Here is a 21,114-nt window from a genome sequence, read left to right as displayed (position 1 = left end):
AAAGTAAGGCCTGAAGAGAGAAGAGGGCAATCTTAGACGGCAGGTTTCACATTTCTGAAGCTCTGATGCTCATGAGGAAGGAAGAGAGGCTCCGAGTGAGAGCAGTAACCATGGAGAAGCAAAGGGTGGGTCATCCCCAGCTGTTGGTTAAGAAATCTTCAAGATTACTGTTTTTCTCAGGAGTCACTTCTCTTTCATTAAGTCAACTATATTTATTAAACGTTGTTTAAACCTTAGATATCTCTTCTTGGGGCTTAGCTTGTATTAATTCCCTAATGTGGTAGCTCAGTGATCTAACATATCACAAAAAAGCAAGACTTTGATTCAAACAGGGAAGATTTAAATGCACTTCCAAGTGGGTTAGGGAATAGACGGATCTAGGGACAGTGTTAACCACACTGGACTTGCAGATAATAGATTCTCAGCTATTATCCCAATGCAGAGAGGAGACCTGGGAGCGATTAACAGCCCTGCTGAAGATGCTGTCCTTAGGCGCTGCTGCCTAGAGTGGGCTAGGAGACAATGTTATTACTCATGCAAGGATAGCGGTGTCAAATCACTTCCATAAAAATTCACGACTCAGCCAGCTCAGCAACTGTTTCCTGCATTTGAGGAAAGTATCACATTAAGTGTAGGAAAACAGGTGTGGGCATTTTGCATATTTCTGAGACAGACGATACAATTAAAAGCAAAAACAAACCACAGCTTAACTATTTCCCCAGAAAATGAAAGACAAATCCATGTACAAACAGGCAAACTCAGTCTCACATTTCCAGGGTAGCTAGGTGCTAACTATCAATATAAAGCAGAAAATGTGAAACAATCAGCAGAAGGGGGTTGGGCAGAGTTGATTTCCTTTCGTTCCAGCATATCTGAAAGCTTTTCAAGGCAAAGGACTCTGAAAGTGAAAAGAAAGTCCCTGTAAACAGATGTAAGGACATCAGAGCTGTCCTAAATCAAAGGGAGGTGCGCTGTCAGACACCAGGTGGAAAGTATGTAATCCAAAAGTAAGTCCAGGAGTGCTAAAACAAACAACAGCATCTTTCCAAATCACAGCAAGAGGGCACAGTCTCTTTGGCATGGAATCTTTGTTTTGTGAATATTTGCTTTTGGACAAGAGTCATAAAAGCTTGTGGTGAAGAAAAGGCAAGAACTGAGTCCAAATAAAAAACAAATACTCAGTGATCACTTTCCTCATCTACCAGCATTGACGAGGAACATTCAGCCAAGAGTCAGGATATCACTTTGAGTTGTTTGTGACTTAATCGTCTCCAGGGGCTGCCATGACCTGCAGCAGGTAACAAAGCCCAGCGCAGCATCTTGTCCTGATGCCTGAGAGCTGACCATTGGTGCCTATCATATCACCTGCTTAAATACTCTTTCAAAAACACACTTGAAGTGTTGGCGAGAATGTGGAGACACTGAAACTCTGGTTGGAAGATAAAATGGGGCAGTTGCTGTAGACAGCAGTTTGGCAGTTTCTCAAAAAGTTAAATATAGAGTTACCATATGACTCATCAATTCCACTCCTAGGTATATACCCAAAAGGACTGGAAGTAGTGACTCAAACAGGTAGTTGTATGCCAATGTTCATAGCAGCATTATTCACAATAACCAAAAGAGAGAAACAGCCCAGGTGCCCATCAACAGATGAATGGATAAACAAAATGTGGCATATACATAAAAAAGAAATGAAATTCTGGTGCATATTACCACAGGGATGAATCTTGAAAACATTATGCTAAGTGAAATAAGCCAGACATAAAAGGACAGATACTGTGTGATTCAACTTGTATGAGGTTCCTAGAATAGGTCAGTGCATGAGGCAGAGAGCTGAAGTTACCAGGGGCTTGGAAGAGGGGGAAAGAAGGGGGCTATTGTTTACTGAGTACAGCTTTTGGGATAAGAAAATATTCTGAGGCTGGGCGCAGTGGCTCACACCTGTAATCCCAGCACTTTGGGAAGCCGAGGCGGGCAGATCACGAGGCCAAGAGATTGAGACCATCCTGGCCAACATGGTAAAACCCTGTCTCTACTAAAAATACAAAAATTAGCCAGGCATGGTGGCGCATGCCTGTAGTCCCACCTACTTAAGAGGCTGAGGTAGGAGAATCGCTTGAACCCGGGAGGCAGAGGTTGCAGTGAGATGAGATCATGCCACCGCACTCCAACCTGGGCGACACAGCGAGACTCCGTCTCAAAAAAAAATTCTGAAAATGGATCGTGGTGATAGCAGTGAATGTACTTAATGCCACTGAATTATACACTTAACATCATTAAAATGGTAAATGTTATGTTTATATATATTTTACCACAATAAAAAAAGAAAAAACACACACTTGATGTTTTATTTCTCTAAAATGTTCTACTCTTCTTAAGAGCTGGATACTCTTTTAAAAGCTAGTTCCAGAAGGTCTGCTGAGGCAAGATGGTGCAAGTCTAGTGACTAAGATAGTAACTACGGAGATTTAGCCCAAGGATTCCCAAAGAGAGCATGGGACGCATGATTGTAATCAAGTTTGAGGTAGCAGTGGGGACACGGATGGAACAGTGAGGAGGGTGCAAGATGGCTGCAAGGAATTCAGTGGAAAATGTCTTTCTTCCAGTGGCTGGGAAGTGAGAAGACACAAATACCACCCCACCCTGCCATATTTTTCTTGCAAATGGCCATGGTCATAAACATGCAGGGAAGGTCATAAGTGAGGCCTGTGCCCAGGTTCAAGTCCTGACTCCACCCCTCACAAATTGTTTACCACAGGCAGGTCCCTCAACTATAAAATGCAGATGATGACATTAGTTCCCACCTTGTGTGAGTGTTGTGAGGATTAGATGAAGGAGGTGGTAGACCCAGGATTCCAAGCATCTAGTGAGTAGTAATATGACTCTAATACCACAAGCGAGGTCTCATGATCAAGAGGGGCTAAGATGTCTGAGCACAGAACCCCCACACGGGCTGCACACCATGCATGGGCCTCAGGAGAGCCAGCACGACCTTTATTTCTGTATCCACACCACTGAGCACAGTTCCTGGCTCATGGTGTGTACTCCAGAGAAGAATGTCTAAGGCTGGCCTGTTTGTCTTCAAGGATTGCACGGCCTCACCGGAAAGAGCACAGACATGTAAACAGATAAACTACAGTAAAATATATTTAAGTACCAAGCTGGAGAGATGATCAGAGTTCTATGAGAATCCAAAGAAAAACTGACTTTCTTTGCTTTTCTTTTTTTTCTGTCCTTTATTCTTCTGCCATGTATTAAGAAAGCAAGAAAGGACTCCAAACACCACAGGGCCAGCTATAAAAGGGCATTTTAAGATGGTACTTCTGTTGTTGGGGCTGCCTCACAGCTGTTCAGAGATAAGCAATCTAGGGGCCCACTACCAAGAATTGAGTGAAATCTGGAAAGTAAACCAAAGGAGGGGGATTGGATTGGAAGCTAAGGATTCAGAGTGAGCTGATGAATGTGAACTTAATGATACATAAAACGGTCATTCAAAGAAAACCTTAGATATTTATTGTTATTTTAAAAATATCATTCTGAAATAAGTGACCTACAAAACTTCAGCACTGAAAGGGATCTTAGTGATCAAACAGGCCAGGGTTTCTTACTTCAGCACTATTGAGGGTTAGAGCTGAATAATTCTTCATTGTGGGAGCCGTCCTGTGCACTGTGGAAGGTTTAGCAGCATCCCTGGCCTCTATCGACAGATGCCAGCAGCACTCGCCTCCCCCCTTCTCTGCCCTCACTGTAACGATCGAAATGCCTCCAGCCATTGCCAAATGTATGGGGAGCGGGTGCAAAATAGTCCCTAGTTGACACCTACTAACATAGGGAAAAGGCCTTTTACCCTGAAAGGACATTGGAATCACCTTTAAAGTTTAAAAAAGAATCCTGAAGTCCAGGCTGTCAGGCTGTGCCCCTGACCAAATAAACATGCAGGTGGAACTCAGGCATCAGCATAGTTCAAACATGCCTCACACAGCATGCCTCCCATGAGTGCAATGTGCAGCCAGGGTGAAAAGCACTGATCCAGGGAGATATGGGAACTAATAGGGTTGACATGCAGGGTATTTTACCTACATTTTCTCATTTAAAGTTAATAGTTCTATGACATCGTAATTGTTTTCCTATTTTGCCTGTGGGGAAACCAAATCTCAGAAAGATTGAGGAACTTGTCCAAGAGCATCCCAGCTGGAAACAAGAGCTCTGCAAAGACCAATTTCAATGGGCAGAGCCGGACTGTAAATGGAAGGTAAGGCCAAGAACTGGAGACCACATAAGAGCAAGAGCAGAGAAATGCCACTTAGACCACTGGATGCAGCCTGGGGCTGGGGGAGTAAGGTGGAGAGGCATAAACACATCATCACACATTTATACCCCTAGAGAAACCATTCTATGAATAGAATGAGGTCAGCACAGGAGATGCACAGAAGAAGCATGTCTACTTTTCTTTCTCTTTTTGTTCTTCTGGGAAGAGGCAACTACTCCGACAGACAGTTGGGTGCAAAAGCCATAAGAACACACAACTGTACCAGTTAAATCAGGTAGGCTTTTGATGTCTAAGAAGAAAAGTATATGGCCAGCCGTGGTGGTGGGCGCCTGTAGTCCCAGCTACTCGGGAGGCTGAGGCAGGAGAATGGTGTGAACCTGGGAGGCGGACCTTGCAGTGAGCAGAGATCTTGCCACTGCACTCTAGCCTGGGCGACAGAGCGAGACTCTCTGAACAACCTGCTCCTGAATGACTACTGGGTACATAACGAAATGAAGGCAGAAATAAAGATGTTCTTTGAAACCAATGAGAACAAAGACACAATGTACCAGAATCTCTGGGACACATTTAAAGCAGTGTGCAGAAGGAAATTTATAGCACTAAATGCCCACAAGAGAAAGCAGGAAAGATCTAAAATTGACACCCTAACATCACAATTAAAAGAACTAGAGAAGCAAGAGCAAACAAATTCAAAAGCTAGCTAGAAGAAATAACTAAGATCAAAGCAGAACTGAAGGAGATAGAGACACAAAAAACCCTTCAAAAAAATCAATGAATCCAGGAGCTCGTTTTCTGAAAAGACTGATAAAATTGATAGATCGTTAGCAAGACTAATAAAGAAGAAAAGAGAGAAGAATCAAATAGATGCAATAAAAAATGATAGAGGGGATATCACCACCGATCCCAAAGAAATACAAACTACCATCAGAGAATACTATAAACACCTCTACGCAAATAAACTAGAAAATCTAGAAGAAATGGATAAATTCCTGGACACATACACCCTCCCAAGACTAAACCAGGAAGAAGTTGAATCCCTGAATAGACGAATAACAGGCTCTGAAATTGAGGCAATAATTAATAGCCTACCAACCAAAAAAAGTCCCAGACCAGGCGGATTCACAGCCGAATTCTACCAGAGGTACAAAGAGGAGCTGGTACCATTCCTTCTGAAACTATTCCAATCAATAGAAAAAGAGGGAATATTCCTTAACTCATTTTATGAGGCCAGCATCATTCTGATACCAAAGCCTGGCAGAGACACAACAAAAAAAGAGAATTTTAGACCAATATCCCTGATGAACACTGATGCAAAAATCCTCAATAAAATACTTGCAAACCGAATCCAGCAACACATCAAAAAGCTTATCCGCTAAGATCAAGTTGGCTTCATCCCTGGGATCCAAGGCTGGTTCAACATATGCAAATCAATAAACATAATCCATCACATAAACAGAACCAAAGACAAAAACCACATGATTATCTCAATAGATGCAGAAAAGGCCTTTGACAAAATTCAACAGCACTTCATGCTAAAAACTCTCAATAAACTAGGTACTGATGGAATGTATCTCAAAATAATAAGGGCTATTCATGACAAACCCACAGCCAATATCATACTGAATGGGCAAAAACTGGAAGCATTTCCTTCGAAAACTGGCACAAGACAGGGATGCCCTCTCTCACCACTCCTATTCAACATAGTGTTGGAAGTTCTAGCCAGGGCAATCAGGCAAGAGAAAGAAATAAAAGGGTATTCAATTAGGAAAAGAGGAAGTCAAATTGTCCCTGTTTGCAGATGACATGAATGTATATTTAGAAAACCCCATTGTCTCAGCCCCAAATCTCCTTAAGCTGATAAGCAACTTCAGCAAAGTCTCAGGATACAAAATCAAGGTGCAAAAATCACAAGCGTTCCTATACACCAATAACAGACAAACAGCCAAATCATGAGTGAACTCCCATTCACAATTGCTTCAAAGAGAATAAAATACCTAGGAATCCAACTTACAAGGGATGTGAAGGACCTCTTCAAGGAGAACTACAAACCACTGCTCAACAAAAATAAAAGAAGACAAACGAATGGAAAAACATTCCATGCTCATGGATAGGAAGAATCAATATTGTGAAAATGGCCATACTGCCCAAGGTAATTTATAGATTCAATGTCATCCCCATTAAGCTACCAATGACTTTCTTCACAGAATTGGAAAAAACTACTTTAAAGTTCATATGGAACCAAAAAAGAGCCCGCATTGCCAAGACAATCCTAAGACAAAAGAACAAAGCTGGAAGCATCAAGCCACCTGACTTCAAACTATACTACAAGGCTACAGTAACCAAAACAAGCATGGTACTGGTACCAAAACAGAGATATAGACCAATGGATCAGAACAGAGCCCTCAGAAATAACACCACATATCTACAACCATCTGATCTTTGACAAACCTAACAAAAACAAGAAGTGGGGAAAGGATTCCCTATTTAATAAATAGTGCTGGGAAAACTGGCTAGCCATATGTAGAAAGCTGAAACTGGATCCCTTCCTTACACCTTATACAAAAATTAATTCAAGATGGATTCAAGACTTAAATGTTAGACCTAAAACCATAAAAACCCTAGAAGAAAACCTAGGCAATACCATTCAGGACACAGGCATGGGCAAGGACTTCAGTCTAAAACACCAAAAGCAATGGCAACAAAAGCCAAAACTGACAAATGGGATCTAATTAAACTAAAGAGCTTCTACACAGCAAAAGAAACTACCATCAGAGTGAACAGGCAACCTACAGAATGGGAAAAAAATTTTCCAATCTATCCATCCGACAAAGGGCTAATATCCAGAATCTACAAAGAACTTAAACAAATTTCCAAGAAAAAATCAAACAACCCCATCAAAAAGTTGGCGAAGGATATGAACAGACACTTCTCAAAAGAAGACATTTATGCAGCCAACAGACACATGAAAAAATGCTCATCATCACTGGCCATCAGAGAAATGCAAATCAAAACCACAATGAGATACCATCTCACACCAGTTAGAATGGCAATCATTAAAAAGTCAGGAACTACAGGTGCTGGAGAGGATGTGGAGAAATATGAACACTTTTACACTGTTGGTGGGACTGTAAATTAGTTCAACCATTGTGGAAGACAGTGTGGAAATTCCTCAAGGATCTAGAGGCCCAGCCATTCCATTACTGGGTATACACCCAAAGGATTATAAATCATGCTGCTATAAAGACACATGCACACGTATGTTTATTGCGGCACTATTCACAATAGCAAAGACTTGGTACCAACCCAAATGTCCATCACTGACAGACTGGATTAAGAAAATGTGGCACATATACACCATGGAATACTATGCAGCCATAAAAAAGGATGAGTTCATGTCCTTTGTAGGGACATGGATGAAGCTGGAAACCATCATTCTGAGCAAACTATTGCCAGGACAGAAAACCAAACACCACATGTTCTCACTCATAGGTGGGAAATGAACAATGAGATCACTTGGACACAGGGCAGGGAACATCACACACTGGGGCGTGTTGTGTGGTAGCGGGATGGGGGAGGGATAGCATTAGGAGATATACCTAATGTAAATGACAAGTTAATGGGTGCAGCAAACCAACATGGCACAGGTATACATATGTAACAAACCTGCACACTGTGCACATGTACCCTGGAACTTAAAATATAATAATAAAAAAAAATGTACACCCGAAGTGGCATAATCCTGGAGGCTTCCTTGGCAGTGGAGCTGAAGAGAAAAGCCTGTTTCTTGTCATTGCAAGGAAATTGCAAGGCAAACTAAAGAGTTTTGTTAAGCAGTCACTGATACATATTGGAGCCTTGAGATAAAGCAGGGAAAATATGTATTAAATTCATTATCATGCTAGGCAATTCGTGTTTATCCTACTGAATCCTCATATGCCTCTAAGAGAGGATGATTTGTATCTGTCTGCCTGTCTGACCCCTGCCCACGCACACTCAGAGGAAACTTGCCTGACTGCAGCCTGGCAGCATACTGGGCTCTGCTCCATTTGGAGAAAAGGACTGTTGCAAAAACAGATGAAAGTAATTGTGGAGGAAAGCAACTGAATGTACCTAGAATAAGCAACTATCCATTATCTTTATAAATAAAACTGACAACTAAGGATTGATCATCAGACATTCAGAAGAAAACTAAACAAAACGGGCAAGTTTTAATAAAAATTCTTAAAAGCTACTTATAGAAAGAAAAATCCTTATTTTGGTGAAAGGTATCTGTCAGAAAACCAACAGCCACAAAAAAAAGGACAGAATTGTGTATACCTATGTAACAAACCTGCACTTTCTGCACATGTACCCCAGGACTTAAAGTATAATAAAAAAAGATGAAAATTTTTCACCACAGAGTAATAGATAATTTAAGCAGAGTTGAAATGTAAGATAAAGGCTAATATTTTAGATAGACATCACCAAAAATGGTTATTACTGATTATGTATATGAGTTCTTAAAATCAATAAGAAAACTACAAGTGCAATTTAAAAATGTCAAAGTCATAGAGTATAAAGAACAATAAAAATTAGTGGTCAGGAAAATGCAAATAAAGAAGATCTAGTAAGAATTAAGTACATTTATAATATTTAGTTTTGGTAATGGTGTGAAGAAAGAGTTATTTCATGTGCTTCTGGCGGGAGTGTAAATTGGCACAATGACTTTGGAGACGAATTTTGTTTTATTTTCCAGAATTTTAAGTGTGCATTCCATTTGACCTACAAATTCTTCTGCCAAGAGTCTATCCTACAGAATTATTTATATAAGTATGAAAAGATATACATATTAGGATATTCATGGAAGCAGTACTTGTTAGAGAACCTTTAAGTTTTCTTCTCCAAGAATTTGCTCAGTTTCTTCCAGAAATAACTTTTCCAGTTATTTATCTTGGGCATTAACTTTCATGCTATAGGCTTAAGAAAATGTCTAGTGATCCTTGGTCACCCATTCATGTTATCTTCAGTTATCCATTGGCATTCAAGACAAAAGCAATGTGAAGGTTTCCTGAGAACCCTGTGCACGCTTGTGAGAGTTTGTTAACAGGCTAAGTTCTACAGAGTCAGAGAGTGGGGTACCAGTCAGCAAGCTGCCCTTTCTCCAATTCCACAATGAAGACAGAAGTCTGGCAGCACCCACCTCTCATCCATGTCCTAGTTCCTTTCCGTATTTGGACGAGGAGGCAATGCCAGCATTCTGAATGTGTGTGTCTGCTGAGAGTGGGGGTGTCTGTTCCACAGACAGGTTTTTTCACTTCTTTCCCCATTTTCAGCCACATTCTCCCCTTCTCCCCTCCCTTTTATCTGCTGTCTTCCAGGCTCAGAGCCTCTTGGGGCTTCATCTCACAGGTCAGCCCCTTCTCATCCCAGACCCCCTCTGCACACCTGGGCTGTGATTTCCTCTGCTCTGCTAGTGAACATCCTCCCATCTGCTTTCTGTCTTCCAAAAATCTGTTAAGATATTTGCTCACTGATGCCCCCACTCCAGTCTTAGTGGTTTTAGGTCACATCTTTTAGTTAAATCCCTTTAGTATCATTCTGAAGGAATCTTTGGAGAAAGGGAAGAAAAGCTCATGTGCTCAGTCTGCCATCTTGAACCAAAATTCTAAAGTATTATTTGTAATGTTAGAAAACTAGAGGCAATCTAAACATCCCTCAGTAGGGAAGTACCTAAATAAATAATGCTACATCCATTGTACAGAAAACTCTGCACTAAAAAAAAAATCAATAACGTAGGCTTATATGTATTAATATAAAAAGATACCCATGACATGATATTAAAATAAGGACACAAATTGCAAAAAGTATGTATAGTAATATCGATTTTAGAAAATAGGTACTTATTGGTACTTACAGAAAGGGCTGGAGAATACACAATGAACTGTGAACAGTGGTTATTTACCTTCAAGTAGTCTTTACACTTGAAGGCAGTGGATCAAGTGTGGAGTTTGTATAAAGAGGGAATTTTACCTTTTTGATCTATTTCATTTGTCTTCCTTGAAATTTTTACAGCGAACATGCAAAAAATATTAGGGATTAATAGTCATACGAATGTAAGACATCATAGTATTTAAACATCCAATGTTTCCTGTAAAGAAAGCTGTTCAAAGAATAAATTAAAGCTTGCAAATTATAATGATCCATGATACTTGACTTTTTTCAATGCTGACCATTATTGTTGTTTAAAACTTTTAGGAGAACATGCTTAAAAGTAAGAATATTGCCAGTTTATTTTTGAAAGTTTACAGATCTTTAAAAATTCCTTCCAAGTCTAAAACTCTATGACAATCTAACATGTTGGCAGGTAGTACATGTCTTGTATAATCAATTTGTGCTTGGTATGCTTTTATGTCTGATTTCTTAACTGTTGCATAATGACATTAGTAAACTGAACTGACTGAACTATGCCAAACTTTGATATTTCAGCTAAAATAATTTTACAATATCTTTTATTAAGAAAAAGGCAAGTAATACAAAATGTCAATCATTTAAATAAACTTTTTTTCCCCAAATGGCAGAGTTCAGAATAATTCACATACAAAAGGAGAATTCATAGCTTACAATAGATACAGGAGTTCTAAAGTCTTTCCCATTTAAAAAAATTTAGGACTCTAGAACTCATGAAACAGTCTATATTTTGGAGCATGTAAACAAATTCAAATAAACAGAAATTTGGAGCTCAAGTCTGCAGAGTTTCATTGGTTTATAACCTCAAATGAGATGAATAAACATCTTATCTCCTGAAATATGTGCACCATTAAATGTTATGATTTCTCTAGCTTTGCTTGGAGAAAAGAGTAAGCATTGTGGTGAGTTGGCCTCTTCCACCAGCTCTACATAGGCCACTCCTCCTAGGAGTTATGGCTGGGAAGGGGCCAGACCCAAGGCCTTCAGGATCTGAGTCTAGTAGGCTAGGCCTTGATGGTCAAACTAAATTAAGCCAGAAATTCAGAGTTAACTTTAATGTACCATCACTATAAATATATCAGCCAAGGTTTCTGGAATACATGCCTCCATTTTCTATTTAGTTTTTAAGTTTTAAATTTTAATTTTCATATCTTAACTCTATAATTATACCTTTAGTAAGTTTTAGTAAGTCTAAAGCATTTTGAAATAAGCAAAGTATTAATAGTAAGTTTTAGTACGTCCAAAACTTTTTGAAATAAGCAAAGTATTAATAAGTAATGTCCAGTGTTAAAGATCAGAAGACCATGTATGTGAAAATGCTTTGGAGACTGAAGTATTATATATGTGTGGTATGACTACTGTTATTAACTGAGAAGCCTAGGGTGGGAGGAGGGAGAAGATCAGGAAAAATAACTTAGGGGTACTAGGTTTAATACCTGGGTGATGAAATAATCTGTACAACAAACCCCCATAATACAAGTTTAACTATGTAACAAACCTGCACTTGTACCCTTAACTTAAAAGTTAAAAAAAGAGAATCCTAGGGATGCTCATTTAAATATTGAGGGCTTAAAAAATCATTTAAAATGAGGTAATTCAAAAAGAACAAAATACTTAGGAATACAGCTAACCAGGGAGGTGAAATATCTCTGAAATTTTAATTCAAAACACCACTCAAGGAAATCAGAGATGACATAAACAAATGGAAAAACATTCCATGCTCATGGACAGGAAGAATCAATATCATTAAAATGGCTATACTGCCCAAAGCAATTTACAGATTCAATGTTATTCCTACCAAACTACCAATGAAATTCTTCACAGAACTAGAAAAAACTATTTTAAAATTCATATGGATCAAAAAAAGAGCCCCAAAGGCCAAGGCAATCCTAAGCAAAAAGAACAAGGCTGGAAGCATCACGTTACCTGACTTTAAACTATACTACAGGGCTACAGTAATCAAAACAGAGTGGTACTGGTACAAAAACAGACACATAGACCAGTGAAACAGAATAGAGAAATAAGGCCCAGAAATAAGGCCACACACCTACCACTATCTGATCTTCAACAAAGCTGACAAAAACAAGCAATGGGGAAAGGACTCCCTATTCAATAAGTGGTGCTGGGAGAACTGGCTAGCCATATGGAGAAGATTGAAACTGGACCCCTTGCTTACACCATATATAAAAATCAACTCAAGATAGATTAAAGACTTAAATGTAAAACCCAAAACTATAAAACCCTAGAGGACAACCTAGGTAACACCATTCTGGACACAGGAACTAGCAAAGACTTCATGATGAAGATGCTAAAAGCAATTGAAACAAAAGCTAAAATTGACAGATGGGATGTAATTAAACTTAAGAGCATCTGCACAGCAAAAGAAACTATCAACAGAGTAAACAGATACCCTACAGAATGGGAGAAAATATTTGCAAACTATACATCAGACAAAGGTCTCATACCCAGCATCTATAAGGAACTTTCACAAATTTACGGAAAAAAAACCCCACTAAAAAGTGGGCAAACGACATGAACAGAAGACATACTTTTCAAAAGACGACGTATGTATGGCCAACAAGCATATGCAAAAAAGCTCAATATCACCAATCATTAGAGAAATGCAAATCAAAACCACAATGAGATACCATCTTACACCAGTCAGAATGGCTATTAATAAAAAGTCAAAAAAGAACAGATGCCGGCGAGGTTATGGAGAAAAGGAAACACTTATACACTGTTGCTGGAAATGTAAATATTTTCCAACTATGGTGGAAAGCAGTGTGGTGATTCCTCCAAGAGCTAAAAACAGAACTACCATTCGACCCAGCAATCCCTTACTGGGTATATACCCAAAGGAATGTAAATCATCCTACCATAAAGACACATGCATGCATATGTTCACTGCAGCACTATTCATTATAGCAAAGACATGGAATCAACCTAAATGCCCAACAATGACAGATGAGAGAAAGAAAATGTGGTACATATACACCATGGAATAGTATGCAGCCATAAAAAAGAATAAGACAATGTCCTTTGCAGGAACATGGGTGAAGCTGGAGATCATTATACTTAGAAAACCACGCAGGAACAGAAAACCAAATACCACATGCTATCACTTACAAGTGGGAGCTAAATGATGGAAGACATGGACACATAGAGAGAAACAACAGACACTAGGGCCTACTTGAGGGTGGGAGGAGGGAGAGGATCAGAAAAAATAACTATTGGATACTAGGCTTAGTACCTGGGTGACATAATCTGTACAAAAAACCCCAGTGACATGATTTTACCTATATAAAAACCTGCACATGTACACCTGAAGCTAAAATAAAAGTAAAAAATAAGATTAAATGAGGTGATTAAATCATCAGCTTCAGCATTAATAATACAAGTCTGCCTTTTTCATAGAAATCTATTTTCTATTGTTACTGGGGAATCAGTTATTTAAAAAAATACCAAATATTTCACAGGGAAAGTTTTATTTGCATGACAAATAACTAAAGGTAATTCTGGAAACAACAGGAAACTAAAAAAAAAAGAAGTTATAAAAGTTCTGGAATCTTTGGCTGGACATGGTGGCTCATGCCTGTAATCCCAGCACTTTGGGAGGCTGAGGCGGGAGGATCACGAGGTCAGGAGATCGAGTCCATCCTGGCTAACACGGTGAAACCCCATCTCTACTAAAAATACAAAAAATTAGCCGGGCGTGGTGGTGGGCGCCTGTAGTCCCAGCTACTCGGGAGGCTGAGGCAGGAGAATGGCGTGAACCCAGGAGGTAGAGCTTGCAGTGAGCTGAGATGGCGCCACTGCACTCCAGCCTGGGCGACAGAGCGAGACTCTGTCTCGGAAAAAAGAAAAGTTCTGGAATCTTGAAAGCAATGATACAAATGTGAAGTATTCATTTCCTTTATATTGCTTATTCTGCAGATCAAACTTATGCAAATAGCTGAGTAAATTTTGTGTATCAAGTCAAATTTTATAGAAAATACAGTTTTCATAACCAGAACTCACAAGGTAAGAAAACCAGAACCCTCATTGTTACCTAGAAAATTATGGAGAAACCTACCACATATCTCTTTGAAAAAGGTTTCAGTGTTTGACAATGTACAATGTAAAAAATAGCCGTCAAAGAGTTCAAAATAGCTAGATACACCTGGTAGTGGTTTCTATATGATCTCAAGCAATCTCATGTATATTTACTTTTAAAATATACAGACTTCACAGAGCAGGAATAGTGGGTTTGGTAAAGAGAACACCCGTGAAGAGAAAAGGGCCATAACCAACGTACACTTCAAAAGGATGAATTTTATGGCATGTGAATTATAGATCAATTTTTTAAAAAGAGAATACACAAAGCACCCCAGGTGACGTAAGTGCTCTAGAAGGAATCTCTGTTCGTCATCTCTGGAATCTGCTTTCATTAGAGCCTGCTCTTTTGTTTCTGCTCTCTCTCCTTCACACACAGGACCTTATGTAATATTTTCACGGATGCTACCGATTTCATGTGCACCCCACTGATCTTTGGGCATAGGAAGTTGAACTTGACTTTTTGAATCACCTCTCCATTGACTTTTTTCTTTTTTTTTTTTTTTGATATAGTATCTTGCTTTATTGCCCAGGCTGGAGTGCAGTGGCACGATTACAACTCACTGCAGCCCTGACCTCTTGGGCCCACGTGATCCTCATGCCTAAGCCTCCCAAGTAGCTAAGAATATAGGCATGTGTCACCACATCTGATTTTAAAATTTTTTTTGTAGAGATGGGGTCTCACTTGATGTTGTGCAGGCTGGTCGCGAACTCTTGACTTCAAGCAGTCCTCCTGCCTTGGCCTCCCACAGCGCTGGGCTTACAGACATGAACCCCCCTGCCTGCCCCTCACTGACTCCATTTTCCCTCTGCCTTCCCTTCATCTTTTTTAAGGAAAGAGGAAATGTTTATTCCACAATTTTGATGGAATCAAAACTGACAATCTCTCTGAGACAAAAGAAAGGGAATGAACATTTGTCAACTGCCTAATAGGTGTCAGGGGCTCTGCCGAGTCTGAAATATCTGTATCCTATTGAATCGCATGACTACTTATAAGGTGAAGATTCTTATTCCCGTACTCCAGATGAAAACAACAAGGCTCCGAGAGCTTCTTCCATTCAGACATCCAGTAGATATTCACCCAGAATGTCTATTTTTTCTTCAGGGGGCACAGCTTGAAAACTGCTTACTGAATACAACTAACTATAGCCAGGGAAAATGTACTAAAAGCAACGCAAAGCTAATAAAAAGTGGCATTGTTTGCTGGTACATCTGAACACAATCACACTTCAAATAATCCCCAGAAGAACATTTCCCATTCTAGGAGGCAGGATGTTTATGGAGATGTGATCTCATAGCAGTACAAAAGAAAGAAGGAAACACACAAACACTATTTTTCAGTATTAAAAAGAATATACAAAGCACTCACTGGGAAACTAGGTTTTCTGACACTCTGGTGGCTCCTGGGTTTGTCAAAGCAAATTGAACAGTTTTTCTTTGATTGGGTTTGTCTCTGAGTCCAATCTGCCATCCCTTCCTCCTCCCCGCCGTAAAACCAGTTAGTTTTGGCTGCATTTGACTAGATGGGGATGGAAGAGCTGTAGAACATGGAGTTCCTGAGTCTGAAGTTAACTTCTGGGTGATGCTGATATTTGAAAGTTGCAGACTTAATAGTCTTTCAAGTGCTGCAGCCATTGACTGCTGCACGGCCAGTGGCACACCAGAGGAACTTAGGTTCCGAGACTGCCCATGGGTATCATCTCTTGACAGGCTACTACACCTGGAGCTAGACTGCCTGGGTCTGAACCCCAGCTCCACCTCGTTATGGTATGGTGAGCTTGGCAAGGTACATAATCTCTCTGTGCCTGCTTTCTTACATGTAAAATGGGGATGGGAATAGCTTCTTTTCCCTGTTGAGAGAATTCAACGATTGAATGCATGCAAAGCGTTAAGAATAGTGCCTGACACATAGTTTGTGTTAGATAAGTTCCTGTTCAATAAATAATTAAAAGATAAAAATGAATATAGCTATTCATTAAACAAATGGCTCCCTTATATTATTTTGTTAACTGATTTATACATGCTTACATCTATTAGAAATTCATAAAAAGTAATTTGTTCAAGGCCAGGCATGGTGGCTCATGCCTGTAATCTCAGCACTTTGGGAGGTCGAGGTGGGCAGACCACTTGAGGCCAGGAGTTCAAGACTAGCTTGGCCAACATGGTGAAACCCCATCTCTACTAAAAATACGAAAATTAACTGGGCGTGTTGGTGCACACCTGTGGTCCCAGCTACTCGGAAGGCTGAGGCAGGAGAATCATTTGAACCTGGGAGGCGGAGGCTGCAGTGAGCAAAAATCGCACCACTGCACTCGAACCTGGGTGACAGGGTGAGATTCCGTCTCAAAAAAAAAAAAAAAAAAAAAAAAGTAATGTGTTCGACTGGTTTGTGGTTTTTATCAGATGGAATGCAAATAGCTTGAAAGTCCAGAAGGAAGTATCAACAAAGATCTTTTGTAGAAAAATGGGTTAAAATTGGCCTCTCAATATTGATGATGTTGCCCAAAATGATTGCTGGAGGATTCCACAGCTTTTCAGAAGACATGCACACTACTATGTATAGGTCTGCTGCCCCAGGCAGATGAGGCAGAAAGAAGAGAAAAATGGCTTCGCTTTAGACCTCCAGGGAGTGAAGGTATAGATAGGATCAATTGTCCCTGGCCACCTCAAATCCCAACAGAAAAAACACTGGCTGGTCTCCACGCTTTGCAAAGAGCTTCTCCCATCTCAGAGGAGTAATTTGGGCTGTTATCCACTTTATAACCATGTTTCTCTTGGGAGAAGCAAAGGCTGGTTTAAATGTATAGATATTAAGTATTTATCTGCAAGAAGGACTTTTTTTTTTTAACGTTCTCCACCCAAGCTTCTCATTTCAAGGTGCAGGCCAGGTGGTACTTTGACATTCCCCAGGGGCACTGCCTGCATGCCCCGGGACTCTCGGACACTGCTGTGTCTATCTCACAGTTCTGAAGGAATACATCATCTGGCAGGGACAGATGGTTTTCTCTGGAAAAAGACCAAGCTTACCCAAATAGTTGTTGCTCTTGTACATCTCCGTGATGTTGATTTTCGTGGCTCCCTCGGGAATCTCCACGACGCGGTGGTAGCCCAGGCTGGTGAGGGCATGCTTAAACACGCCCGACACAACCTGACAGCCCGTGTTGTCTCCTCCACACACCCCACATTTGTCCACGACTTTGTCGGAGCCTAAGTAGTCATCACAGCCAATGCTCTGCAAAAAGACAGAAAACAAAAGACTCACAGTATGTATCAGGAGCATGCAGAGGAAGGAAGGGAGAAGATCTCTGGGCAAGAAATTTCTTTTCTAGCTATTTACGAAATGTATATTCTAGGAGTGGGGTGGGAGCCACAGATAGTAAACAGACAAGTAAATAAAACAGAGTTTGTTTGGTGGTGGTAAATGATCAGGAGAAAAATAACACTGGGAAAAAGACTAGGGAAGATGTAGGGTGCTAGAAATTTACTTAAACAGGTTGTACAGTGAAGTTGTTCTGAAAATCCCCGTTGGACTCTGGAAGGGGAGAGGATGGTCTGTGCTGGGATTTTTATATAAAGAATCTCTCTGGAATCATGACAAGTGCCACATCTGAAACTGAAGTTTGCCCTTGTGTCTTCTTATAGATGCTACCTCTTAGCAAAGTACCTCCAAAAGTAGCGTTCCCTGGACCAGTTTCTTAGGAAATTAAATTGTATGGGAGCTGAACCTCTACTGGTAACTGTGGCTCTAGAGGCCTCAGAAGCAGGACTTTTCCTTGGTTACCCCAGAGCACTTTTCCCAGAGCAGAAGGATGAAGGTAAGCAAGAGCCAGAATCATCAACAAACGAGATCATAACCTGCTAAACCACAGAGTGCTGTCTGTAGAGCTGGTCTCATCAGTGTATAAAGGAATTCTGACTTTCCTGAATTCCCTCCCCCGACAAAAAGAATCTTCCCATTACTCATTCTAAGATCTTTTTGCTTTATCTCTCCCTCCTCATTCATGTTTCCGTTGGGACCATTTTATGTTGCATACACAAATTAAACTTTGGGCCAGACATGCTGGCTCATGTCTGTAGTCTCAGCACTTTAGGAGGCTGAGGCAGGAGGATTGCTTGAGCTTAGGACTTTGAGACCAGCCTGGGCAACTCAGTGTGATCCAGTCTTTACAAAAAGTAAAAAATTAACCAGGTGTGAGGGCACACACCTGTAGTCCCAGCTACTCAGGAGGCTAAGGTGGGAGGATCACTTGAGGTCAGGAGTATGAGGCTACAGTGATTGCATCATTGTACTCCAGCCTGGGCAACAGAGCAGGCCCTATTTTAAAAAAACCAAAAATTAAACTTTGGAACAAAATGGAATGATCTTCACAAAATATTTTTCTACTTCTGAAGCTTTCCATTCCTGACCTCACAGGGCTCAGGATCATGTTTCCTGAATCTAAAATTGGGACTCATGTTCTGAACAAAGAATTCTGTCACTTTTCCATGAGCAGATGGAAGTGAGTAGATTATGGTTTGGACAATGAAATATTGTGAGTACAGGATTATTCACTGGGTCATGAGGATATGGAAAGATACTTGAAATCAGAATGGTATTCTAATTCTTGAGACACATATTCTCCAAATCACAGGCTTGTCCTCTTTCTTGAATTCTAAGTGCAATAATTAGACCACATCTCGAGGACAAACTGATCAGCAAACCAGTCAAAGTCCACCTTTGATTTTGTTATGCAACCCTGGGTCTCTTCAGGTAGGTCCTATAGGTCAAATCCTGTGGGCAGAGTCAAATCAAAAGGTGCCCATTCCTTCCCCTCTAGCTGCATGCCTGATTGAAACCTTTCTGCGGGCACTGCCCTTCTGCATTATTGCTTCCATATTCCCAAGCGCACATTGACCCATCAGTAATGACTGGTCTCTCTTCACAAATAGCATCTCTGTAAAACATTATCTCTGACAGTAATAGAACATCATCTCAATATGCTCATCCACATCCAATTAGCCTTTCCAAATGCCATGTTTGCTCTGTATTTCTCCTCCCTCAAATCCTTCTCAACCTGCCCCACGCACATTTTAGCAGAAAAAATAAGGAATATGTTTTCCATGCGTGATTTCCATAGCCCCACCCCCCTTGAATTCTCCCTTGCTTTGAAACAACAACAACAACAAAATGTCACCATCAACAGGGGTTTTGAATAGTAGAACCCATGTTATCAAGGCAAGATTCCAACTGAATCGAGGAGATGCCTCTGACTGTCATCAAGGGCGAAGGTAGACAGGAGAGGTGGTCAACACCCATTGCCTGCCCTGTCTAGTGACATCTCACACTCCCTCCCTTCCCAACCTCCAGTCTGTTGCTGCTACCCCTGGACTCGACTTGTCCAGACTGAGCTCATTCTCATAGGGGTCCTTCTGTTAAAGGGAACAATGTGTACACAGGTAGGAAAGAACACAGAATGACACGGCTGAAGTGCAAGCCTGCTGGGAGGGATAATACGAGGCTGGACAGTTCAGAGGAACTTGTCAAGAATCTTGTTTGCCAGATTGAAGAATTAGATTTTCATCCTATGGCATCAGCAACCCCCAGATGTCTGGAAAAGGGGAGAGCCATGCTCAGACTTGCTTTTCGGTGATAACAATGACTGCAGTGTGGAGCGGGCCTTACCTAGAGTGGAGACAATGAACCGTCCAGTGAGTCTCTCTCCTGTAACTAGGGTGTAAGAGATATTTCAAGAATGAATGAGAGTTGCCAAAGATGGGACAGACATCACATTAATCACATTAATCCTCAGCCCCAGCCCAGTTAGAATGGAACTATCACAAGGAAATTACATGAGCATGGATAGCTTCAGATAACCACAGACACAGACAAAATGTTATTTGATCTTGTGAATCAGACATTATATGAAAATGCTCTGCACAATTTGATGGACCCACCCCCACCAGATTTCCTGCAGAGCATGGTTGCTCTGGATCAATCTAGACATGGGAAGGAAAGGCTGCAAGAGTTTTTCCTGGTAGATGTCGAAGTAGCCTGGAGGTTGGTTTCAGTGAAGCATGCGGCTGTACAAGGATGCCAAGAACTAAAGGTGACAGCCTGTCTCCCCGGAGCCATGATCAGTAGCTTCCTTAGAACATACTAGGAGCACTCTTCAGTGTTCTAGTGGCTACCCAGGCCTCTAAGAGACTGAGTTCCCATGGACTTACCAAATATCTCTCCTTTACTTCACAAAGCAAGAGGGACAACTCCAGAATGAGAACTAGGCAGACAACACATATTCAAGACCTTAATATTTAGCTGAGGCCAAGGGCAAATTACACACATGACAACTGTCCCTTCTCCTGCACAGGGCTGTTGTGAAGATCAGATGATGTAATGAGGGAAGAACTGGACTAGATGTCTAGGAGCGCATGGCTGGGGAATGACCTCTGGACTAGGATCTGAATGACATGAAGGACCTGCCATGACAAGATCGAAACACGTAAAGATGTATTTCATCACTGATATTGTTGAGTGACTACACTGAAAAGGCTGCCTGGAAAATCCCAAGCTGAATCAGACACAGGTCCTGACTTTGGGAATCTGAGTCTAACAGGAGCAATCAGACATACACATAGAGAATCACAAGCTATCAGGCCATGAGGAACGCTTGCATGCTCTATGTCGTGCTGGACAAGATCAAATCTCCTTTAGAAAGTCGATAATTAACAATTGGGTACATACAGCCTGGAGGATGTTGCAATATCCCAGCCTGAATGAGGGGACTGGGGATGGCGTGAAGGGATTTGAGAGATGCTTAGGATGCAAA

General features: G+C 40.8%; 1 protein-coding gene across 4 annotated transcripts in view; it reads right to left on the bottom strand.

Moving 5' to 3' along the window:
• Nucleotides 1-21,114, bottom strand: part of THSD4 (thrombospondin type 1 domain containing 4) — a 693,045-nt gene that overhangs the window by 129,944 nt on the left and 541,987 nt on the right. For all 4 annotated transcript variants that reach the window (XR_008672073.2, XR_010131023.1, XM_031002164.3 and 1 more), the window contains one exon: nucleotides 17,336-17,540. Coding sequence is in view for 2 of the 4 variants with exons in the window: in XM_031002164.3 (XP_030858024.2) it covers nucleotides 17,336-17,540 (205 nt within the window). In the remaining 2 variants the exon portion in view is untranslated. The remainder of the gene's footprint in view (nucleotides 1-17,335; nucleotides 17,541-21,114) is intronic.

Source organism: Gorilla gorilla, chromosome 16 (assembly GCF_029281585.2).
Source record: "Gorilla gorilla gorilla isolate KB3781 chromosome 16, NHGRI_mGorGor1-v2.1_pri, whole genome shotgun sequence".
NCBI lineage: Eukaryota > Metazoa > Chordata > Mammalia > Primates > Hominidae > Gorilla > Gorilla gorilla.
This window is presented reverse-complemented; position numbering and strand designations above follow the sequence as displayed.